This window comes from Syngnathoides biaculeatus, chromosome 9 (genome assembly GCF_019802595.1).
Source record: "Syngnathoides biaculeatus isolate LvHL_M chromosome 9, ASM1980259v1, whole genome shotgun sequence".
Classification (NCBI taxonomy): domain Eukaryota; kingdom Metazoa; phylum Chordata; class Actinopteri; order Syngnathiformes; family Syngnathidae; genus Syngnathoides; species Syngnathoides biaculeatus.
Window position 1 is genome coordinate 17,797,100 of NC_084648.1, and position 26,573 is coordinate 17,823,672.

The window sequence follows — 26,573 nt, forward strand, 5'->3', positions numbered from 1 at the left end:
ATGTTCCGGGCTCTGGACGCCGCGCTCGCCGTGCTGCTGGCCGCCTCCTTGCGGAGCACGGCGGGGGGCGGCCCGCCTCCGTTCTCGGCCCAGAGCTCCCCCCCGGACCCGTGCTACGACGAGCACGGCACCCCGCGCCGCTGCATCCCGGACTTCGTCAACTCGGCGTTCGGCAAGGAGGTGAAGGTGTCCAGCACCTGCGGCCGGACCGCGGCCCGCTACTGCGTCCTCAGCTCGGCGGACAAGGCGGACGAGCGGAGCCGCAACTGCCACACGTGCGACGCGTCCGACCCCAAGCGGAGCCGGCCCCCGGCCTACCTCACCGACCTGAACAACCCGCACAACCTGACGTGCTGGCAGTCGGACAACTTCATCCAGTACCCGCAGAACGTCACGCTCAGCCTCTCCCTGGGCAAGAAGTTCGAGGTGACCTACGTCAGCCTCCAGTTCTGCTCGCCGAGACCCGAGTCCATGCTGATCTCCAAGTCCATGGACTACGGCAAGACCTGGGTGCCGTTCCAGTACTACTCCACCCAGTGCCGGAAGATGTACAACAAGCCCAACCGCGCCGCCATCACCAAGCAGAACGAGCAGGAGGCCGTCTGCACGGACTCGCACACGGACATGTTCCCGCTGAGCGGAGGTCTCATCGCCTTCAGCACGCTGGACGGCCGGCCGTCGGCGCACGACTTCGACAACTCGCCGGTCCTCCAGGACTGGGTGACGGCCACCGACATCCGCGTGACCTTCAGCCGCCTGCACACCTTCGGCGACGAGAACGAGGACGACTCGGAGCTGGCGCGGGACTCGTACTTCTACGCCGTGTCCGACCTGCAGGTGGGCGGCCGCTGCAAGTGCAACGGACACGCGTCCCGCTGCGTCAAGGACCGCGACGGCCAGCTGGTGTGCGAGTGCAAGCACAACGCGGCTGGACCCGAGTGCGACCGCTGCAAGCCCTTCCACTACGACCGGCCGTGGCAGAGGGCCACGGCCCGCGAGGCCAACGAGTGCGTCGGTGAGTGCCTGCGTCCGGACGTGCGCGAGGTCTTGTCTTGCTTGCCTGCCTGCCTCCCTGCTTGCGCTCGCGACGGTGCGTCTTTCCCCCACCCCCCCCCCCCCCTCCCCTCTTTCTGGAAGTACTCGCAACTTCATTCTTTCCTATATCGCGACTTGACTTGAATAGGTTTGTTTCGGTCTGTAGCTAAAAATGAAATAAAACAACTATTTAGGTCACTGATGGTGTAGTAGTACACACGCGGGAATCCTGGGCTCGATACCCGCTCAGTGACGGTGTCGATACTGTGACTGACTTTTGCCCAATGTTAGATGGGATAGGCTCTGGCACTCCTGCGACCCTTGTGAGGATAAGCGGCTTGGAAAATGGAAAACAGCAATTTTTATGATTACTATGATTAGCATCAGCCTCATCAACCTTGCGTTACAGATAGCTTATTATCGGTAATAATGTTTTTTTTCTTATGGTACTTCTGGATACATAGATGATGATTGTGAATAGGAGTAGTTGTAATATACTAGTAGTAATATATTACCGATAATATTTTACACACAAGCGGTATGTACTTTATATACTATATATAATTACATTTATATACTGTATTTATATAATGTGTAAATTACTGTTTTAGATTTTCCTTCATAATACATGAATATTCATCACGACTATTATTCAGTTATACAAAAATAAATTTACCGTTGTAATAATTTGTCATTTTCGTGATTTATATTATGTTCAACTGTGTTTAACGTCTTTTTCCTCAGTTATTCATAAAATAATGATGATTAATATTATGTATAGCAAGATGATTACTCATTGTATAATATTATAGTTATCTACTATATATCTTTATATGCACTTCATAACATAATTTTGTGTTATTTACCCAGCAAGGCATTTTCTATCCTGCTCAGGGTCACGGGGAGCTAAAGCTAATCATTTCTGATATATTAGAGTTCTTAATATGTTAATGAGCAATTTCCAGGCATTCCAAAATTCTTTTTATTCAATTTCATGCAGGAAGGGTACTAAAGTGATTTAATCGTGACACTTTTTTTTTTTTTGGGGGTCTATTGAGGGAATATTTTGACAATTGGAAAACAAAAAGCGTTCGATTAATAACAAATTCATTTCTGCATTAAAAACACGTGATACAACAAAGAAACAATCATAACAATGATCCCAAATAATAACAATGATGATTTCATCTCCAGAATGTCATCGTTCTCTGGTTGAGAGAGGCTTCAAATATTATTGCTAACTTCTTTACAATGTTTTTATGTACAATGAGAATAGCCCAAGAAAATTTAAAAAAAAGGCTTTATGTCAATACTCTTGTGAGCCAGTTATTGGATGATTTTTTCATAAAATGTCTTACTTCTCTTTAATTGCACTTCTCTTATGAGCGCACCTATCATAATAAAATAATATACTACAGTATATTATTATTTTGCATATTAGTTCATGTGATTTACTTGCAATTAGCAGTCCACTTTTAGACTTCCCGGGGAATTTCCAGAAAAACAGGTGGATTTATGAAATCACGTTTGCCAAATATTCCGCACGCTCAACACTTTGCCAAATCCTTCCGTTTGGTGACTCGAACTCACCGAGGTCCACAACGAACGTGCTCCTCCGTCAACACGTGCGTTGAAGGCGAAGATTTAGAAGGGGTTCGATTCTGGAGGTCACAATATGCTTTCGAAATGCAGTACATAATTATATAGGATATGTACAATGTGAGAAGCTGGCTTTCATCTCTTCGGTCATTTGAAAGACAAGTTGTTGCATATTGGGAATCATTTCAAGCCCATAATGACAGTACACTTATGTTAGTTATAGTTTATGTGTTTAGCAGTTGCAGAAGAAGTGATATAATTTGATGGCACTTGTATCTTTTAAAGAAATCATGGATCCATTTTTTTTACAGCAGGGGTGTCAAAATTTAACATTTTATCGTGGGTATAGTTTCCCGTTGTGTGACTGCGAAACCATAACAATGTTCCGCCTCATCGTAGTATTCACTGGCCGCTTTTCAGCATGGGCGCCATGGCCGCTGAAAACAGCAAAGTCAAAAATGAAAACAAAATCTAACAAATTTCATATCTATAAATGTCTCGATTTATGACACCACTTGTGGTTGAGGGCGCATCATCGGCGGTTTCTCGTTGACGACCCTTAAAATGCTCGACATCCGCTGCGGGTACTCGCGAATTACAAAATATTTTGCCAATGTGGCGCAGTGGATTGCTGACAGATTATGATTTGACATTTTGAAACAGGTTTTTAGCAAGAATCACGGAATTTGATGCTTACGCGGGACTCGAGTTTGACACCTGTGCTCCGTAGCGTCATTCAGGTTGCGGTTGTGTTGGTGCCGTGCCCAGCTGACTTCAGGCACTCACGCTCACACCTATGGACAATTGCAAGGGTGTAAAACTATTTTTTTGTCATGGGCTACACTTGTTAAAGCACTGGTGTCAAACTCAAGGCTCGAGGGCCAGATCCGGCCCGCCATAGGATTGAATGTGGCCCGCGAAGGCAAATCATGTATGTCAAACTTCCGTGATTGTTGTTCAAATCTGTCCCAAAATTTCAAATTGTCATATCGTCAAATGATGACGTTGAGGTATTGCTAGTGTTTTTACATTACCAAACATCAACAATAGTCGGAAAAAAAAAAACATTACCCTCGGTTTCTGATTCCAAAAGTACCGTAATTCATAAATTTCACGCGTCAATATGAGGCGATAAATGATTCCTATGGTTTCGCAGTCATAACGGCCCTCTGAGGGAAACCAGAACTACAATGTGGGCCGCGGGTTTGACACCATTGCTACTGTAAAACGATGTTCAGTAAATATATAATCTCCTCATCATTTCTTAAAGCAAAAACTAGTTTTGAAATGTGACGTCCAGGAAAATAGTTTGGTCGACTATTGTATTAAAAGTATTTTGGTCAGAAAAAAAAATGCTTGCGAGACCAACATTATTCATTTTGGGATGGATGGATTTTAGTAACAACAACAAAAAATAAACATGAAGGAAAAGTACACGATTTGCTTTCCTGGGCCACATAAAATAATGTGAAGGGCAATATCTGGCCCCCGGGCCTTGAGTTTGACACCTGTGATTTAGCACCTACCCTACGTGAATTGTTTTTTTTTTTTTTTTTTTAATGTACCTACAGAAAACCCACACAAGCACATGCAGGCTTTATCCAATAGAAAAACACGACCTGAGTGAAGCACTAAGCAGTCGTCCGGCGCCCAACTGCCGAAATCATTTGCCTTCAAGGTGTTTTGCCAATTCTGATTTATATTTCTGTAATATAATATGAGCACACGCAAAGGTATTCGTGTATAATCTCCAAATCGTGCCTCCGTAATAGATTAGCATCAATTACGTGTGCTTCTCCCAAAAAAAAAAAAAAAAAGATTCATCAGCGTCTGTTGATTCAAGTGCACTTTACTGATTACGTCCACGAGGATGTCGAAGGACCCTCATGCCCCCACCCCACACACCCAGACTTTTTTTTTTTTAATCCATTTGCGTGATTGGATGTCCCCAGTGCAGAAAAAGGCATTTACAAGGAACTACTGAGCAATGGACTGTGCAGAAATAAAAGGCAAAGAAGTGGAACCGGGAATACGCACGAGTTTCTTTCCAAAAATTCAAATTCAAAAGATTCAATCTCTTTCAAAAACAAAATGGTGGTCTCTGAGGAGTTTTCTTTTTCATTCTGTGACTACGTTGTAACCCAAAACATTTTTTTTGAACTAAAATGATCTTTCACTCTTGAAATGAAGAAAAATATTGTGCATTTTTCCATTTCCACGAATGTTGCTATTCCTCTTGTGCACATGCCTTGGCCACCAGGGGGAAGCATAATACATACTGTACATGCACACAGAAGAAGACGGTCACAACTGCTCATTCGGCTGCAGTTATATAAACTATATTAATATATTTATATATAGTTCTGAGGTCCCGGGTTCAATCCCGGCCCCGCCTGTGTGGAGTTTGCATGTTCTCCCCATGCCTGTGTGGGTTTTCTCCAGGCACTCCGGTTTCCTCCCACATCCCAAAATTATGCAACATTAATCGGACCCGTTGACAGCTGGGATGGGCTCCAGCACTTCCCGTGACCCTAGTGAGGAATTTTGGTACAAATTTAAAAAAAAAAAAAAAAAAAAATCATGGAAGTTGATACACATGATTTGCCTTCGCAGGCCACATAAGATCACGTGGTGGGCCAGATCTGGCCCCCAGGCCTTGAGTTTGACACCCGACACCCAAGAATGGGGAGGGAGGTACCGATAATCTTTTCAGCAGTCCTAACTGTCAATTGTGCCTGGATTTAGTCCCTCTTTGTCGCAGCACAAAACCAGACTGCGATGGCTGAACATGCTTGAATATAAGCGCATGAGTATTACAAAGTTGTCTGTCTCTGTGTGTTGCTCAACCGTTTGTATTTAAATGCCCATTGGTTTAAAGGATGCTAACACCAGCGTTTGTTTTAGGAATAAAACCTTTGTCTCGTTTTTGATGAATACTTACACGTTCCAAATATGGAACTGTATCTTAAATTTGGTCAAGGTAGTCGTACTTTGAGAGGGAAGTAACTTTTGAGGTGCACAAAGTTCAAGAACCACTGCGTTTAATCACCGATCGAGAGTTGCGTATCGAGCTACGGTATTTCAGCTCCACGATGGCGACAATTGAATTTTTTTAGAGCAAACATTTATATAATTTCCCGTCAGAATTAGCACGAAGCTGCGCCGCAGGCCTCTCTGGTCATGTTCGGCGTTGTACAAACCGCAGCTTCGTCGTTGCTTACAGAAGAGTAACTTTCCGTCAGAAGCGCGGGGAGATAAAACAGACGCGCCGAAGCCGAGCGGATCGTCTGCACGGCGGACAATGTCAATTTATAAAAAAAAAAGAGCTGTAAACACAGAGCAGAGTGCAAACGGGAAGGACGTTTTGCTCTCGCTGGAAGCTCCAGTGGAAATAAAAAGTCTACACACCCCTTATTCAAATGCTATTTTGTCGTGATATAAAAATTCCATTTGATCTACAACTTATACAAATTGATCTCAACCTATCCGGGATGTTAAATCAAAATAAACCAGTGAGGTTACAGTGCTTTGTGAAAGTATTTAGCCCCCTTGAACTTTTCAACCTTTCGCCACATTTCAGGCTTCAAATATAAAGATATAAAATGTAATTTAATTAATTTAATTTCAACAACAAGCGGGACGCAGTCGTAAAGTGGAACAAAATTTGATTGATGTTTTAAATTTTTTTAACAAATAAAAACCTGAAATGTGGGGCGTTTGCATGAATACTTTGTAGCGCCACCTTTAGCTGCGAGTCGCTTGGGGTATGTCTCTACCAGTTTTGCACATGGAGAAACTGAAATTCTTGCCCATTCTTCCTTGCAAAACATGCTCGAGCTCAGTGAGGTTGGATAGAGAGCGTTTGTGAACAGCAGTCTTCAGCTCTGCCCACGGATTCTCGATTGGATTCAGGTCTGGACTTTGACTTGGCCATCTTAACACCTGGATACGTTTATTTGTGAACCATTCCATTGTAAGATTTGGATTCATGTTTTGGATCATTGTCCTGTTGGAAGATAAATCTCCGTCCCAGTCTCAGGTTTCTTGCAGACTCCAACGGGTTTTCTTTCAGAGTGGTCCTGAATTTGGCTCCATTCATCTTCCCATCCATTTGAACCATCGTCCCTGTCAGGCCCAAACCATGAGACTCCCCCACCTCAGCTGTAGAGCTGTAGTGGTCTGATACTCCTTCCATTTCAACATGATTGCTTGCACAGTTTAAAGCTTGGGAAATCCTTTTCTATGCAAATCCTGCTTGAAACTTCTCCACAACAGTATCTCGGACCTGCCTGGTGTGTTCCTCGGTCTTCATGATGCTCTCTGCACTTTAAACAGAACCCTGAGACTATCACAGGAACGTAGATGGACTGGTAAATTGAGAGCTTCGCCTTTCGACTGAGCTCCCCCTTTACCACAAAGGACCGATGCAAAGTCCGCATCACTGCAGACGCTGCACCGATCCGTCTGTCGATCTCCCGCTCCGTTCTTCCCTCGCTCGTGAACAAAACCCCAAGATACTTGAACTCCTCCACTCGGGGCAGGATCTCATCCCCGACCCGGAGAGGGCACGCCACCCTTTTCCGACTGAGGACAGCGATCTCGGATTTGGAGGTGCCGATTCTCATCCCAGCCGCTTCACACTCGGCTGCGGATCGCTCCAGTGAGAGCCGGAGATCACGGCTTGGTGAAGCCAACAGAACCACATCACCTGCAAAAGACTAGAGATGCGATGCAGAGGACACCAAACCGGACACCCTCGTTCCACTTCACGATTGTGTCCCACTTGTTGTTGATTCTTGACAAAAAAAAAAAAAAAATATTTAATATCTTTATGTTTGAAGCCTGAAAAGTGGCAAAAGATTGAAAAGTTCAAGGGGGCCGAATACTTTCACAAAGCACTGTAAGCTTGCACAATCGCCTTAGTGTGATTATAGCGAACCAATCACATTCAAAATCATGTCAAATGGGAGTCAGGACACACCTGTCACCGTTTCAACGGAATATGAAGTTCGGGTGTTGTCGTCGGCTTTTCTTACTTGCTTACTTACTTGCTTTGGAGCAGAGTGCTTTATCTTGGTTTGACAGTTGAACAGGACTGCGTAGACTTTTTATATCCACAATTTAGTGCCTTTCGGGGGCGACGGCGCGCGTGGGGGTGTTGATTCCCCAGCGAAAGAGCAAAACGCAGTGCAGCGTGCACAGCAAGTCCGGTTGCACTCAGCTTTGTTCGACCGAAAAACGCACCACGCCGGCGCTTTAGAAGATGGAGGATGCTGCTTTACTTTACGGAGCGTGCAAACCAGACCTGCAGCCGTATCTGAAGGCGATCGACACGAACATCTGCACAAAACAAAGGAGAAATGCTATTTCTGTGAATTCGTATGGGGGAAAATTGCTTCAAAATCCAAGAAAATCGGAATCTGACCAGCATCCTACAGATATTAAAACGAAAAATGTAAAAGAGCCTCTGGCTCAAACACCTGTTGAACAAAAACACCGCCGGTGATTAAGCGCTGCAATTTTTACGACCCTGAAGTGTGATCAAAATCGTTTACCATGAAAATCAAAGCGCTGGATGTCAGAAATGGCTGCTTTTGCGCGGCGTGCGGACGTCTGGAGGATCTTGAAGCAATTAACGTCAGCGTTTTGGCAGGCGCTCGCTCCCGCGCAGGAATTTTGGAGCTGTCGGGAGGCTCGTTCCAGAAGCGATTTGGTTTGGATTCAAAGGAAGTTTTTCCACTGAGGATCAATCCTATCAGGGCTTTGAAATGGAGGACTATGTTGATTTGATACAATACGCAGAGGTGAGAGTTAATTTCATGTGTGAATATCAGCACAGCTTTTTACGACTGCCATTGCTGTTGACAACAGTTAGGTGTCAGTCCAATAAGACCAAAAAATAATAATAATTCCATACTGAAATCGCTAAAATGGAATGTCTCTTCAGTTTAGTGTTACCTTCTGAGTTGAGTGGAGACACATTGTGAGTTTTTACCACAATTTAAAACCGTTTCCTAACAAGTCTGTCATGTGCTTTCACCAAAATGCTCCAAGAATCAAAGTTTGAGCACATTTTATTCATTTGTTTTTTTGGTCGTGCTGAAATTAGTCTGTTTGAGGAGGCCCCATAAACTCAAATATTGATTTCATCACCACGACGATCAGGGGTGGAAGTCGAACGGACGTCTTTAAACAAGTTCCAGCAAAGCCCGGAGTAAGGGGAGGAGCTTGTGCCCTGAACACATAATAGCACAATTTTCACTTGTGGAGGCAGCACTTCATTCACTACACTGTGACACAGGATGAAATAGAAATTACATTCCTCCATTGTGTCAAATACTTAACTGAGCCATCAAAAATGTAACGCTTAGCATAAGATGATGCCGTCAGCTGCCGCTCAATGCAAACTCAACGCAGCTCTGCTTACCTTTTTTGCTTCGACAAGCTCACAAGTGAGGGTGTTTCGAGCACGATAGCGTTGAAAGTGGCTCTGGACATTTGCCCGAGCTAGCCGATCATGATTACGGGCGGAGAAATTGGGCTCGGAGGCGGTGGTTGTGTAAATTACTTTCTCTGGCGTAATTGCGGAAAGGCTCGCTCACAGACATTTTCATAATTACACCGATGAAAGCTTGACATGGGTGTTTAATTTCATACTTGTGTACAAGTAACACGTAATAGAGGCTGGGCGTGCACGCTGTGTGTGTGTGTGTTCAGGCCAGCAATGGACCCTTCCTTGTCTTTGTTTTTGGGAAACCGTTTGGTCCGGAGCCACGCTGCCACTGAAGGAAACGTGTTACGTGTCGCCCCTTGGCATGTTCCCACTTGTACTTGTCTCCTTTCTTTAGTGCCTGAACTCAACTTTTACAAAGGCCAGAGCGACGTTGTTACTGTAAAGAAACATTTTTACAACGCGCTCATCGCAGCCTTGGAAGATGCTGACGGTGATTGGGCCCGAGAGGGTCTTTGGCTCCATCTTTCTGTATTCTTGACATAAATCTTTAGTAACTGTCGGAAAATGTTTTTTTGTTTTTTAATGAATACATTACTGCTAACATTTGATTGACATTGTCAGTGATTTGTAGTTCATCATCAACAGCCATGAGTATGAAGAAACCTTAAAGGTCCACCGTCATGAAATGCATGATTTTTAGTATGTTATTCATGAAAAAAAAACGGCAGCTGGTATGGTCCCATCCGATTTTTTTTACCAAAAAACATGATTTTGACGCATATGGCTTTTTGTAACTCCCGCTATGAAAATCCTCTCGAGGGATTTGTTTTGGAGAAGAAGCAGGAAGTGACGTAAATGCCAGTAGTGCACTCAAGCGGTCTCGTCTGTTTCTCCTAGTTTTACCTGCGGGAAGGTAGCTCGTTGTTCCATCGTGTTAGCCAAAATGCCGGCCCGGTGTATTGCTGGATATTACTCGAACACTCGGGAGCATGGATTCGCTCTTCATGATTTTCCAAAAGATCCGGTTCATCGTGAAAAATGGATTGCACAGGTGCAAAGGACGAGAGCTTCGTGGGTTGCAAACGACAGGTGGGTGTGTATACAGCTACTAAAAAAATAATAATAATAGTTGTGGGGGGACATAATCTGTAAATCGAGGGTGCTAAATGTGTCGACGAGTCACCCCAGGCGAAGCCGTGATCGGTGGATGCGGCGCCGCCGGGGTGGCTCATCGTGACGCACAGGTGGATCGGATGGGGAGGCGGTTTGGCCGCGGTGTTGTCGTCGCTCGCAGGCGGCGTTGTTTTCATCACCGCCACACGCAGGTGGATCGGTCGGGGAGGTGGTTTGGCCGCATGCGGTTTGACCATGATCCGCATATCATCTAAATATGGTTCGAAACGATAGGGTAATATTGCCTCGGTCACTTCGCTCGGTTTTGAGATGTTCTCTTCTTCGAAAAGAGCTTCCGTGTCAGAAGGGGCGTGTTCGTCTCCCATAGTAGGTGGCACGGCGTGGCGAATGTCCCCACTGTGACGTCACGGACAGAAGATGCAGCCAATATGGCGACCACTTGGATGTCGAATGACACTTCCGCAACTTTGCGCATGGATGATACACTCTCCGCTTTTTTCGTGTAGACGTTGAAGTGAATAACGTTATATGTATTTTTCATTACAATATCTATTTTGGAATCTTTATAGGGATGACACTTGACCTTTAAGCACTGTAAAAGATATTTATAAGGCTAAAATGAAATAGTTTTAGATTTTGAATAATATGTGTTTTGTTCAATCTCTCTGAAACTGTCAGTTAAAAACATATCATCGGCATTTTGCATACTGCTCTTGGAGCTCATGAGATTGTTTTGTGGGACTTCTCCTTGTCCAACTACATATCTGAAGAAATCTATCTTTGTCATATAAGTTATGAGTGTGTTCATGACGTTTCTTCTGCATAAAAATCCCCAAACATTGACCAGGATCCACTTGGAAAATCATCTTAATTGCTGCAAGCTGTTAAGTCCAAGGTAGTTTCCTGGACACGAGGCGCACACACACTGATCTTCTGACATTATATCATTAACATGTGTAATGAATAAATTGCGTGAATGAGGCGGTTTGGCAGGTGACGCGTGCATGCTGTGATTTGGCACAAAAACTATGTGAGAGCGAAGCACAGAGAGAGAAGGAGCTCCAAACATTTGTGCAGATAACAAACTAGATGGGCCCACACTTAACGGTCACAAGTACCGTCCTGGAACTTTCACTCATTATCTCGATGGGGGAGCCAGGACGGCTTGAAATGACACAATTACCACATTTAGAACTAAAAGAGGAAACAACTCCAGAGCTAACTACCATAATTTCCGCAAAGCTTTCAACCCTGTGGTTTATGCAGGCGATGCGGCTAATTTGTGCGTGTTTTTTTCCAACAGCCGCGCGGGGTGGGGGGTGGGGGCACTCGAGCGGAAAAGATAAGAGTGAGACCGGCGGAATATATGTGCCGAGGAAGTGACTTTTACCGGTCGGGCCCTGTTAGCGCTGCGCTAGCGTGTTACTGCCGTGTCGCAGTGATTTTTTTTACCAGTATGTTTTTTTTTTTTAACCAGGCCTGTTAGCGCGGTGCTAGCATTAGCGTTAGCACAGGGCACTAGCACATTTTGCATTAGCGTGGTGGAGCCAGAGTTAAACTCTGTGTACCGTCTTTCAATGTAAATATCTCGTGTTTCTATGTCGCGGGTTTTACACGGCTGCGGCCTATGTATGTACCAAATGGTATTTCCTTTACAAATGTACTGGGTGAGGCTTATAACAAGGTGCGCTCTCTAGGCCAGGAATTACGGTAATTGTGCTGAGTCACAAATACATGCATACCTAAAGAAGCCAATGAACGTACTTATGCGACACAAAAGCGAAAATCCGGACTACCAGACTAATTTCTCTACAGCCGACTTCATTGCCTGTCAATCACAGCGGCCCATCCCATTGCCTTTAAATGTGAAGGAGTGGCAGTGGTTGAGCTTGTTACAGTTCTACTCTTGTGACTGACAGGTCTCAAACAGGATAAGCGGGACCAATAAAAACAAAAATGTTTGATGTAAGGTCAGAGCCACCGGCAAACATCTGCCCGGCAACTGTCGCACAAGTCGTCGACGGGACCACCGAGCGCGCATGAAAGCTCGTCGGGACCGCAAGGCCGCCGTTCCACGCAGCTACGTGTGATTAATGGCTGGATGGGGTTACAGGCGGCGACTTCGGGGGCACATCTGAGCGACACCGCGCTGTTGCTTTAGCTTAACGCTCTTCATGTCATTGGAAACACAAACACACACGTACCTCTACTACTACTACTACTATGTGTACTATATTTCTACTCCCATGACTACTACAGCTACTTCTGTTAATACTACGTCTTTACCATGTATACTACTACTAGTAGTTTTTATTACTTAAACTGGAACTTCAAATAGTACTACAACTACTCCACCTCCTACTAACTCGACTATCAGTACTTCAGCTTCTGCTATTAATACTACTTCTTATAGGACCACTACAATAACCAATAATGGTAATTGCACTTTTACTGTTACTACTACTAATTTTAATATTTTTAATACCTTTTCCGTCATGACAACTTCTTAAAGAACTACTATTATTTTTATTACTTACACAACTACTTGTCATAAAACTACTTCTACTAGTATTACAAATTTTCATACTAGCAATACTAAATAGTATATCAATACTATTTGTATGACTGCTATTTCCACTAAGAGTACTTCTTTCACTACTATTTTTATGATGACTGGTTTGTGTTCTTCTACCACTTCTACTGCTTTTTTCTTCCAGTACAACCATGTACATTAATTTCACCAAAGGTTTAATTAAATATTTACATTCACGAAAACAGAACTATGATTCAACTTTTTGTTTATCATGATGTATTTTAAAAAAATGTTTTAAAAACATAAAATGGTGTAATAAAACAGTTTTTGCCACATTTTTTGCTTCATTTTAGTGGATATTGTGCTGCTCCTTCTGGTGTGCACATCCTGGCCACCCGGGGGCAGTATAATAAAAAACATACGGCTATGTATGAGATGTCATACACAGTCGCAACAATGTTAACCTTTCTTTATAGAAGTTGAAAAATATTTTATTTCATGTCTATGTGTGGTGGCACGGTGGATCAGCTGGGAAAGCGTTGGCCTCACAGTTCTGAGGACCCAGGTTCGATCCCGGCCGCACCTGTGTGGAGTTTGCATGTTCTCCCCGTGCCTGCGTGGGTTTTCTCTGGGCACTCCGGTTTCCTCCCACATTCCAAAAACATGAAACATTCATTGGACACTCTAAATTGATTGATTGTGACTGCGGCTGTTTGTCTCGATGTGCCCTGCGATTGACCGGCGACCAGTTCAGGGTGTGCCCCGCCTCCTGCCCGTTGACAGCTCGGATAGGCTTCAGCACTCCCCACGACCCTTGTGAGGATAAGTGGCAAAGAAAATGGATGGATGGGTGTCTATGTGTTGCTCCACCGTTTGTTTTCAAATATGTTATAGCACTGCAAAACTAATTCCATTGGTTACAGTAAATTTGAAATAGGAGTGGCAATACTTTAAAAAAAAATTACCATTTGTCATATGCTGCTTGATGTAAAGTTACGGGAGTTGACTTCACTGCCAGAATACAGCAGTTGTCATAGTTTTGCACGCAGGTCAGAGCAAAACATCAAGCAAATAACAATATTAAAAAAAGAAAGAAAGAAAAAAAAAAAAAGAGTATGCTGTACCACACCATACTTAAAGCATCACTGTCCTGACTGATAAAATAATATTCCACAATGTCTGCAGATGAAAGCTTTTCCTCACAAGTGTAGGAAGACAAGAACACGAATGAGCACACACACACACACAATACATAAAGCAAATGCACTTATGACGCATCAAACTTTCATTTCTCATCAAACAAGCTGGAAGAAAAAAAGTCATTGGAATTCAGTGAATTAGTTGAGGCTAATTTCTTACTGATGGTGTTGTCTTTCCCGTACAAGTCACGGCTCAGGTTTGTGTGCGGCTGTGCGTCATCGGGCCGTGCGGGCTTTTTAATGCCCGGTCGTCATGGACGCCTTCGAGTCTCGCTGGCGTTTTTGTGTGTGTCATCTCCGTGGTTTGCTTTTCAAGTTACAGTTGCACAAAGAGGTCGCTGTCAGCAGAGGTCAGCAACGGATGCCGGCCCGCGCTCCCGTCATCTACTGCGGCGTACGCGCTGCATGAACACAGCACGCGTGACTCCGTTCCCGTTAAATATATGACTGCTTGCATCGGTTTGGTTGAATTGGAGCTGTATTATTTATTTTATTTTATTTTTTTTTTGGGTGGGGGGGGGGTGAAAGTTTGCCGGGTCATCTCAATTTGCCAGGGGTGATCCCAGGTTAATCCATCACTCATTAGCTCGCACAGATAGCGACACATGGTGGGGTGAAGGGGTGGGAGGTACTCGGTGTTCCTAACCCCCCACGACCCTCTCTCTCGGTCTGTCTTTGTCGCACTCTCCTTTTTTTCCACTTTCTACTCAGTAAAGAAGATAGAGTGAACGGGTGTGCAAACTATGGGTTGTGGGCTGTGTATGGCCCATGTATGCATGTAATAGGGACCACCATACGATTGTAAAAAGGGATAAAACCTCGGAAGATCGTTTTTTTCAGTAGCCATCCATTTTCCAAGTCAATTATCCTCACAAGGGTCACGGGAGTACTTTAGCCTATCTAAACTAATTTCAGCCGAAAAGGCGAACAACACCCTGAACCAGTCGCCAGTCAGTTAGGGGGCACATATCGACACCATCACTGAGGGGAAATCGAACCCACGCTGGCCGCACGAAAGGCAGGCGTGTGTACCACTACACCATCGGTAACGTTTATTCAATAATTTTTGTTTTTAAAAAAAGCTTTTATTGTTTTAAATGCAGGCGGCACGGTGACTCAGCTGGTAAAGTGTTGGCCTCACAGTTCTGAGGACCCGGGTTCAATCCCGGCCCCCCCTGTGTGGAGTTTGTTCTCCCCGTGCCTGCGTGGGTTTCTTCCCGGCACTCCGGTTTCCTCTCACATCCCCAAAAACATTCATTAATTCATTGTAGACTCTAAATTGCCCATAGGTGTGAATGTGGCTGTTTGTCTCAATGTGCCCTGCGATTGGCTGGCAACCAGTTCAGGGTGTACCCCGCCTCCTGCCCGTTGACAGCTGGGATAGGCTCCAGCACTCCCCGCGACCCTCGTGAGGATAAGCGCCGAAGAAAATGGATGGATCGATGGTTGTTTTAAATGCAATTTCAATGACTATCAATTATCCATGTCATTTTTGCTATTTGGACGGTCCCTATTCCTGCAAATATTGTAGGTCCACGATACTACAAATTGCATAATGTGATAGAGTAATAAATTAAATGGTATTTATATTATACATTACAGAGCTTCATAGCACAACGTTAAAAAAAAACCTTCTAGGGCTTGCGATCATGTATCCTTCTTAACTTTTTAATTAAACAATAATTTAAAAAAAATGACAGATTTTATTTGTTGCGGACTTTTCCAATTTTTAGGGGTATTGAAAAAAGGAATTTAAAAAACAAAACAGAATTATCCTACTTCACCTGGTTCTGTGTGAAAGAGCTGGAAAAACAAAACAAAACGCCGGCCTTACATTTATGACTCACGCCCCTTTCACACCCCCTGTCAAAACTCGCTTTTCCCATTTGTCAGCGGGCTGGTGTGAAAGTGACTGACACAGAACGGGGGTGCAAACGCAAAGTGAGAATTTTACTGTGTGAAAATCCTGCCTTGGCACGAGCGACTAGGACGCACCGCATTTGTGGAATCTCTGCGTGAAAGAGACTCTCGAGTGTAGGAAAAAAAAAGCGACGCTGTCTTCCTTTTCCCTAGTCTTTGCCTCCTCATTCCCCCTCCCCACTGCCTGTGCACCGCCCCCCTCCTCTCCGGGGACAAAAGAGCCAATTAATTAGGCTCAGTGTCCAACAGAGTCCGAGATAGGAGTTTAGAAATCGCTGGCTTCGGCTGATTGAGCGTCTCCCGTAAGGGCGGTGGGGGTGACAAGCGCGAGAAGAAGAGGGGAAAGTGAGGCAGGGTGGGGGTGCAATAATGACGGAAAAGGGGCTTTCGACTCAGCGTGCTACCAGTCAGCGTTATTTAAATAACTTCCAGGGCTGCTGCTGTGTGTGGTAATGTGTGCTTTTAAGTTGAAGTTTCCCACACGAGGCCTTGGCTGCTTCTAATAACAGTCGAATAGGGTCCACGCCAGAGGACGACAAAGCAAACAAAGGAAACCCAATTATTGGCTTGGCCAGATAAGGAAATTATTCGGAAATGGAGTCATTCAAAGTAATGTTTGTCTTGTGCGATAACAGGGAGGAGTCGCTTCCAAAATGGAGAGCGAGGCCTGATTTGTGGATAAAATCTGTTGAATTCTGCACCTTCTTAAGTGAAAACCAGTTTGGCTTGAAAGCAAAAGGCTGGTAGAGGGAATATTATCGAACAGCGACAATAAAGAATTCACTCTTGGCAGGTTTATAAACTTTTCATCATAGTATATTAATGAAAAAACAAATGGAGATAAATACATATGAGGTCTACAAGTACAAGTGGATGAAAAGTTACTTGACCATTTCAACACATAATATTCTGTAATGAACATTCAAATCAATTAAAGATCACTTTTGGGGTTCCCCAAGGATCTGCATTGTGCCCCTAATAATTCATACTAGATGTTAATATCATCTGTTATATTTCTAAAGCTTTCAAATGTCTTGTTGCTCATGAAAAAAATGGAACAAATTCTGACTACTGTGGAAAATGAATTAAATACACACACACAAAAAAAATGGTTTGATATGTACGTATCACTATTCATCCATCCATTTTCTTTGGCGCTTATCCTCACGTGGGTTGCAGGGAGTACAGGAGCCTATCCCAGATGTCAAGGGGCAGGCAGAATACACCCTGAACTAGTTGCCAGCCAATCGCAGGGCACATCGAGACAAACAGCCGCACTCGCAGTCACACCTAGGGGCAATTTAGAGTCTCCAATTAAATGTTGCATGTTTTTGGGACGTGGGAGGAAACCGGAGTGCCCGGAGGAAACCCACGTAGGCACGGTGAGAACATGCAAACTCCACACAGGCAAGGCTGGGATCGAAACCGGGACCTCAGAACTGTAAGGCCAACGCTTTCCAGATGATCCACCGTGACGCCTATTGTTCAATGTTATTCATATTTGAATTTATAATTATCCATTCATCCATTTTCTTTGCCGCTTATCCTCACGAGGGTCACGGGGAGTGCTGGAGCCGATCCCAGCAGGAGGCGAGGTACACCCTGAACTAGTTGCCAGCCAATCGCAGGGCACATAGAGACAAAGTGCCGCACTCACGATCACACCTCGGGGCAATTTAGAGTGTCCAATTAATGTTGCACGTTTTTGGGATGTGGGAGGAAACCGGAGTGCCCGAAGAAAACCCACACAGGCACGGGGAGAACATGCAACATCCACACAGGAGGGTGCAAAATTGAACCAGGGACCTCAGAACTGCGAGGCCAACGCTTTACCAGCAGATCCACCGTGCCGCCTATATCACTAATTTACTCAAAACTCTGTTGCTAATTTTTTTTGCACTGGACTGTTTAAAATAACAAGCAGACATCATGATCAATTCCACTCAAATACAAAGCGTACAGAAAATAAATTAATTGTTGTAATAATCAAGGATAAACTGATATGATAAAAAAAAATCATTTATAAATTGTACCCTCAGGAGCCATTCAGTTTGGTGCTTATTGTACAGTTCTAGGTTCAACAATTCAAAATTAACATGAAGCCCAAAAGTGGCCAGGATATGAATCATTTTGGCTGTGCTTGTAAGAAAGTCCACATGACGGGTTTTTCGCCGAACAGTTGTGGTCTTAACCTAGACAGATGGGATTGGGTTTCAGCAAAGGTTTTCCAAAGCAGCGGGCGGGAAATGAAATGAACCCCGGAGCCCCAATAACAAACAAGGTCAGTCAAAAAAAAAAAGAACGGGGAGATGGCAAACAAAGATAGAAAGATGGAAAAGAATAACAGTGGCCGGTGAAGGGAAGCCGACCTGACACCTCTTGCGGCGACCCGCTGGATTTTCATATTTTATACGGGGACAACACTGCAGTTTTTTGATGACATTTCGGCAAATGGGTTGAAATGTCTCTTGCAAATGTGACGCAATAATATTGAAAAATAAGTTTTGATATGTCAATGGATTTTCTTTTTTTTTTATCAGATAATACTTAAGAGGCCCATTTGATAATTTCAAAAAATGTTTTTGGCCTAAAAAGCAGTTATTATAAAGTTATTTCGTAGTTACTCTCAATCTGCTGCCAGAGAAAATGTGGACAACTATTTAAAACACAAAAATGAAACTTTTGTCACTTATATTTTACATTAGTCAAGGTACTCTGATGAACGCTTAACTTTAGAAAATGTTCTTTGTCCACAGATTATACGAGGTAGTTGATGTTGTTGTTTTTTTTTCATTCTACAATTAATTTAATTCCAAAAGACGAATGCAATTTTGAATTCACAGTTTATGATGTTTGGAGCCTTTATTGTTTTGTGATATCAGGGACACACAAGCCATAATAAATATCAGTTTAAAATGAGGGGCGGGGGGTGGGGGGTGGGCAAAGAAACATGGGTCTAGTTGATTAATTTTTGGAAATTCAATTGTTTTAAACAAAAACTACCTTGAAAATGAGGCATTTTAATTGTGAGCGTATGCATTCATATCTTAACTGATGAAGGAGGCCCATTGAGAGGGAAGGTGTTTGTTTCATACCACAAATTCAATTTTAAATCGCAACGCTACCAACATCCATCAATCCATCCATTTTTTGACCCGCTTATCCTCACAAATGTCGCAGAAGTGCTGGAGCCAATCCCAGCGGTCATCGGCAGGCGGGGTAATCCTGAACCGGTTGACAGCCAATCGCAGGGCACACAGAAACGTACTGTACAACCGTTCATACTCACAATCACACCTATGGGCAATTTAGAGTCTTCAAATAACGGATGTCTTTGGGATGTGGGAGGAAACCGGAATTCCCGGAGAAAACCCAGGCAGGCACGGGGAGAACCTGCAAATTTCACACAGGCGGGGCTGGGATTCGAACCCCGGTCCTCGGAACTGTGAGTCAGGCGCTCTCACCAGTTGTTCACCATGCTATATGTACATCTCATTCACAATGTGAATTCTTCTGCCAGCTGATCGACACAAAACATAACTACGATCACACAAATCTGCATTTCATTGCAAACGGCTACATTTCTTGCTCTGTGTCGATTGTGGCAAAGAGCAGGCGTCCTTTTACTGACGGCCTTCTTGCGATGACTCAATCGCAAAGAGGTTTTGGGTTTCTGAAATCAGAGCACTCTTCATTTTCCTTCCTGCCCAAGTCGCAAGTGTCACATTGGGTTATGGAAGATGTGAAATACTACAGTTTTTATTCTGACTAAGAGCTACTGTTCCAAGCACCAACAAAGTCTTCTGAGTAGTGGTCGTACACTGTGTGCCTTGCTTTTTTTTTCGGGCAATTTTGAAATTATAATACCGGGCACAGAGAAATGCGGTAAATATTGCAGTGCCAAAATTTCTCCTCTCCATCAGTGTCAGAAACAATCCGGATGAAGGTAAACCGGCTGGACCCTCCAGAACTCCGGTTCTGTTCTCGCACACCGATGGCTTTCCTTTGGTAAAACGAAGGGTGTGGGGAGGGGGGTTCGGGTGGGGAGACGGCGACTCCGATTTGAGAAGAATATGGGAAGGGAAATGAAACGGCGATAAAAGCGCCACAGAATGAAAAGCGCGATGAGGTTTGAGATTTACGGCCCTTCGGCAGCTTCCTGTTCACTCCTACCCGTCTCGATGTGGTCTTGACATAGTGGAAAAGATTCAACAATGTACAGCTCACGCACACCCTGACCTTTGGCTCTCCCGTGAAACATGTTTGTAAGGTATGTTTAGCGATTGCAGTTATTGATTTGTCCTGACTTTCCGATTAACAGTATAGAAACTCTTCCGTCCAACCGACTGAAATCAGCCGTCACCTTGTGAAATGGCAACAAAAGGTGGCGCGCCGGCCGGCCGACCGAACCTCAAACCATTAAACCACCGGTCAATTGGATTTATTTCTTCTCCTTTCCATTTCAACGTGTTCCTCCGTGGCTCTTTGCGAAGATTTACAGGGCGATTTGTCTCAGTTGCCAAAGTAGCACTTACAAATGAGATCCGCGGTGGAGAAGGCCCAGTTGGTCCCCGGTTGAAATGAGAAAAAGGGCAAAACTCCGGGTTTGGTACCTTTATTTTCCCTTTCTAAGTACCAAAATAACTGATCTGTACTTTCTTTTGTCCCACTTCTATCATGGTACAAAGACATCGGTAAGGTACGTAAACAGGAGGGAGAAACTGCACTTGAATAGTCTCCGCAGAATCCACTTTCTCCGAAACAAAGAATGTCTTCTCGTACAAGTGTTGCATTCTCCAGAGTTGAAAAGAATTTGATGCTGCGGCGATCCAAGATGGACTGAACTGTACCGAATGTGCCTTAAGGGAGGTTTCAGAATCATAGTAGCACAGAAATATGACCTTTAACGAAGGAGTCTAGGTGGTCCGATTGAGGTTAGAAGAAGAATCCAACTTGCTGCGCTTGGTTAGGGTGTCGGGCCCCCGGATTCACTTAAAATTTGAAGGCGTACTACAGAGGATTTCACGTTATTATCAAGAGTTTAAAAAAAAGATTATCAGGAGTTATCAGTTTTATTCAAACATTTCTGCAATTAGGGGGCATTATTGAATAGTTCTGACAGTTTGGTGTTTTTATGAGACGTCAAATCTCGCCGCTATTCTCTGCCCACACGCTATCACCCCCAAAAAAGTGCCCTTCATGGTTTCTTGAAACGAAAATGACCAGCATCCAGTTGGAACCGGTATTAGGGTCACTTTTTGTCCAACGTTCCACTGGGTTTTAGGGTGTTGAGGTTCCCAAAAGTAAACAAAGTGAGATTCCAAGAGGGTCTTCACAGTACCTGCCGCTCGGGCCTTCATTATGAACAAAAAAAAGTAACCTAACCAAACCAAGACCTTTTCAGAAGTACGGTATATCCTTGTCAAACATTTCTCATACGTTACCAGACGTTTTGTGCGAAGTATATTTCATCAGGGTGTGGTAACTATAAACGTGTCAGAAAGGACATCCAAGTAAGCATTCCTATTTTGTTCCTAATCCCAGACTCATCTGTTTATCCTCAAGGACGCGTCAATCAAATATGGGAACATTTCCCAAAGTCGAGTAGGGCGTGCCCCCCTTCCCAAAAAACATTCCCTCGCTTCCTGGAGGGAGAGAATAAAACAAGAAGCTATTCTGACCACAATGAAACGTGTCTCCTCGCCTCAGAAGATCGTTCGCGGAACGTCTGAGGGACCGAAACTAATCTAATCCCAACGTGAGGCGATTTGATTTTAAAAAGCATCCGTCAAAGGAGGTTATGATGTTTTTCATTACCAATCCACACAAGTATGACATTCGATAACAGGACTCTTTCAGTTCATAATAGATCACTTTCGAACTGAAGGGCAAAGTACGGTTAACTAATATTCGACTTTTGTGAATGACCATGACCTGGATGATCATGAGAAGCTACAAAATCATAAATAAATAAATCATGTAATGTTAAAACACGTAAATCAGGTTAATTGAGGGCTAGATTGAAACCAATTGTAACCCGTAGGTGTGATTACGAGCTCGAATGGTTAACGATAAAGTCGGGATCAGCTCCAGTTTACCTGTCACCCTAATGAAGAGCAATTCGAAAAGAAAATGGATCGATGGATAAATACTGTACGCCATTGCGAACCCCGGACTAAACGTGTACACCATAGATGCAGAATATTGATCCGCAAGCTGCGGTTTTGGTCCCGCTGTTTGCTGCACACCAGGGTGCGCCAGCAATAACACCAGCATCCGTTTTCAGCTGTCAAACGTGAAGACGCCCTAAGATCTTTTGTCAAAGTTCTCGGATCAGCGGTGGATTGAATTGGCAAATCTCCGCGATGAGCGTGAATCGCAGTCGCCCAAGCGCGTGAATGAGGCCATCTCGCCGTCGGCCCATCCCCGTCGACCCCTCGGGGCCGAGGGAAGCATTAGAGGACCCGCCCGGAGATACCTAAAGCCGCAGCACTACGGATGGGCTTTTCTCGTGGAAACCAAACACGCGGCGTAAACAGACTGGAGGTGATTTAGAGATTTGTATCGATGTCTCGCTTGTCTGCTTGCCCTGTGCTTTGTGGAGGTGGAGCACAGAGGTGACAGGGTTAGCTAATGGCTGGATGTCAAACAATGAGAGCGAAGGAAGCGGCAGAAGTGATTCCGCCATTCCGCGAGGAGGAAGCCTCCAGTGATCCCGGCGGTGATTGTCAGATCAGGCGCTCAATAAACAGCCCGAGCGCTCTCCTGTAAAGCAGGACTGGCTCTTGCTTTTTTTCCCCTGCCACGGGAACTGTAAATCCACTTAGGGAGGATCCTCCGTGATGCGGCGACATCCGTTTTCTCACATCGGGTTCCCGAGGATCGAGGTGTCATGGCGCCTGCCAAACCGCTCGCGAGCTCAGCCTCGCGCGGAAACGTACGCGACGCGTTCGCCGGCTGTCTGACCCGATTAGCTCGTATTATGTTATCGCACAGCGGAGCGTTGTCTCCGGCTTCGGATGCTGTCAAAGCTGTCGGTCCTCACGCTATTAAGACAGCTGCTCTCGACGCAGGCCATTGTTGGCGAGGGGACCCCGACAGGCCCCGAGGAATCTTTATTCACCCTCGAGGGGGCCGCTGTCCTGAATAGGAGCTGCCAATGTCATCCTCCAGCCATGGCATTTTTATGGCATAGCCGACATAGGCGCGACGCCCTCCGCCCGAGCCCCTCCGTGTGAGCCCCCCTCAACGGCCGCTTTCCCTTTCTGCGCACTATCGAGTACCTGAAAGCGATACTTCGGCAAAAGTACTGAGAGTGCGCTTTGCGAGAAAAAGGAAAATAACCGTTGGTCACAAGTCACCTTGTGGAATATTGCTGTGCCTTAACTACATCAAATATCGGAAAAAATACTTGTGGTACTTACGTCTTGAAGGGCCTTTAAACGGAGGGTGGTTAGAATTTGGATTTTGTTTTTATTCATTGAAATTTCATTACATTTAATTTAATTTAGTACTTGAGAAATTGTGGGCAAGATCATAATGAAAAAGAACATTTGTGTTTTGACTTCACTGGATTACTAAAAATGAATTTAATCCACCTGCATGGATGGGTAGTTTTATAATATCATTTTAGGGAGTTAATTAGAAGAGGCACTTTATTCTCAAAAAAGTATATTTCATGCCTTTGAACGAAAACATCTATCCATCCAGCTATCCATTTTCTTAGCCGCTTATCCTGACAAGGGTCACGGGAGTGCTGGAGCCTATCCCAGCTGTGAACGGGCTGGTTGCCAGGCAATCGCAGGGTACATAGAGACAAACAGACGCACTCACAATCACACCTAGGGGCAATTTAGAGTGTCCAATGAATGTTGCATGTTTTTGGGATGTGGGAGGAAACCGGAGTGCCCGGGGAAAACCGACGCAGGCACGGGGAGAACATGCAAACTCCACACGGGGAGGCTGGGATTGAACCCTGGTCCTCAGAACCGTGAGGCCAACGCTTTCCAGCTGCTCCACCAAACAAGTCCATGTAAATCTGACTGCAAGTTTGTAACATTGCGACCACCATGGACATCTTCGACTGCCGTGGTCTCGAGCAGGCCAGAAAAGGATGTTTTTCCAAAAGATCTTTTTAATAATATTCTACTGTCAGGTCAGACAATCTTAACATAAACTGTATGGTGAAAAAAAACTTTTTTTAAATACTGCAAACACAAAATTTAAGGGCACGCGTCTTACTCATGAATACTCGTCTAAATCAAAGTTCAGTTCCAATTTTTGACATATACAGTAGGAGGAAATCCATTTTTGCACTCAGTACTCCGATGTCCAAGATGGCTGCACCCATGAAACCAACCTCGGCCTCTGCAAAAAAACATGCGAAAAAGTGACATTCGGAAAGTGATGATCGACTCCGAAAGCAAGCAGTGCTTTAGCTTGGGTGTCGTGAAAGTAAATCGTTTATCATGAAATGTTGGTAGAGTTGACAGATGTCTGGAATAGTTTAAAATCTGGTGAATACCTACATTTTCTGTCAAACAAGTATCAAAAGTATTCATGTCTCTGAGATTTTATTAAAGCCATGAAAATCCCTCCTCTGTAAAAATGACAAAATTCTCAAGTCAAACTCAGATTGGAAATTCTCCTAAACTACGATGACAAAGTATTTGTACATCTTTACGTGACAATTCGCCATCTCGGGATTCACTCCCCAGGAGAATAAAAAGCAGTTGGAAGAGAGGAAAACTTTGGCCCCGCTTTAACGTGTCACACCTTGACGCTCACGTGCACAAAAGTCGCGATTACGCAGCGAGTGGCTGGACCGCCGAACACGGTCCGGACTAATATACCGCTCATCGTGGGGCGCGAGGGGGCCCGCGGCTTTGTGCACGTGTTAGCGTGCGCGCCTGTGTGCGATCCCATGCTGCGCCGCCGAACGAGAGGGCAGGTCAGCCATTAAATGGGCACTAATGCGGGAAATTGGAGGCCATTAGGCCCTGCTTTGTTGTGGTGCCTCTGTGTGGCTTGGCTGGAGAGAAGAAGACCTGATTAGCCCCCCACATGGCGACAGAACTGGGTGAGGGGGGGGGGGGGGGAAAATACGGACCGTTTCAGGCACGCTGCGTGCGGCCTCGGCGTATTGTGGAGAGGATGTCAAACCCGCGTGTCCGGTGTTATTAGCCGAGTTAATTCAGTTTATACGGATTCGTAATTGCGGAGAGTTTGCAGGTCACATTTCAATAATAAAGCAGTCAAACGGGGTCGCGGTGTTTTCCGCAATCATACTGACGTGCTTGTGGCTTTGCATCAAATAAATGTCAAGTTAAAAAAAATAAAATAAAAAAAAAGATTATGTAGGATATTATTGTTATAATACATTATTATTAGTATGACTACTATCATGATCGATAACACCAAAAATTTGTTTGCACATTGACACAATGTAAGAAAAGAAACAAAACTGCACTTAAACAGTTTTTCAATTGAAATCTATTGCACATAAAAGTTAAATCAAAAATTGTATTTCTGCTAACAGGGTAAAAACAAAAATGTAGTGTGTTGTACTTAAATGTTTAACACATCTGAACTGTACTTGAAAAAAATACTGTACAGGATGTATGTGCAGTATAGCGACAACAATCATTCTTATGTTTGATTGCATTTCATGTTTTCATGTAAAAATTAGATTTGTATTTAATTTGGTCATTATTTCACATTCCAGTATAGACAGCATGTGTAGCACACTTTGAAATCAGTGATGACACCTTATGTTATCATTACTGTTTTTGTAAACCTGAATCGTTGACATGCCCTGTAATTTGTAACTGTTTATAAATGCTTTAGAACAGTGTTATAACGTAGTTATCGACCATTTAAAAAGAAAACTGGTGTGGTAAGGTTAAGGTAACCCACAATTCCTTATTTATTAATTTTCTAGTTACGTTATCAATTAACTCAAAAAAATATATATATTTTTTTTCTAAATAGAAAAACGGAATAAGCTGCTGTGGTCAATTAAACATCATTGTTAAAGAAAAGTCAATTGCCAGATCCCGTTTTATTACTCATATTAGACGTTAATTAATCCAGAGTTCATATGAAATGGCACAATAATTTTGAGTGCCGAGTATGAAGAAATGTCTGTAAGAAGAGGCATCTGTAATTAATTTTTGTTGATATAAAGGATTTGTTTATCGCAATTTTAAAAATAACATACTAATTAATTGCAAGAAGTCATATAGAATGCTCATCAACTCGGCCTGATGATGAAATAATCTTTGCAGACGTGCACTACTGTTAATTTCCTTCTTCCTTCTTCTTTATTTCATAATTGAATGCCCTGTATTTCTGCGATTTATGCAAAATCCTTCAATGTGCAATCTTTCTGTCAGCGGGTGATAAAACTGGAGTCTGATGATGATTGCATGAGCGATGCAAATTCAGAGAACGATGAATTGCGGTTTTGCTGCGGCTCACTGTGGTGTGGACTCGTCACAACTCTCTAAAAGTGTCAGTCAAAAGTCATTAAGCATTAGCTCTATTTACGATCTTTTCTCTCTTTCCGTGGCAGTCGCATGCTAAAATAATAATTTCAAAAAATGGCTTCTTTGGGCGGGTGTTATTGGCTTCATTAGAGAAGAAATGAGAAGTGATGTGCGAGTGCTAATTATTTGCTCCTTTCCTACGCCTTTTTATC

General features: G+C 44.0%; 1 protein-coding gene across 1 annotated transcript in view; it reads left to right on the plus strand.

Annotated features, from left to right (window-relative positions):
• Positions 1–26,573, plus strand: part of ntn1a (netrin 1a) — a 57,550-nt gene continuing 30,977 nt past the window's right edge. The window contains exon 1 of the mRNA XM_061828855.1: positions 1–1,015. Coding sequence (XP_061684839.1) covers positions 1–1,015 — 1,015 coding nt within the window. The remainder of the gene's footprint in view (positions 1,016–26,573) is intronic.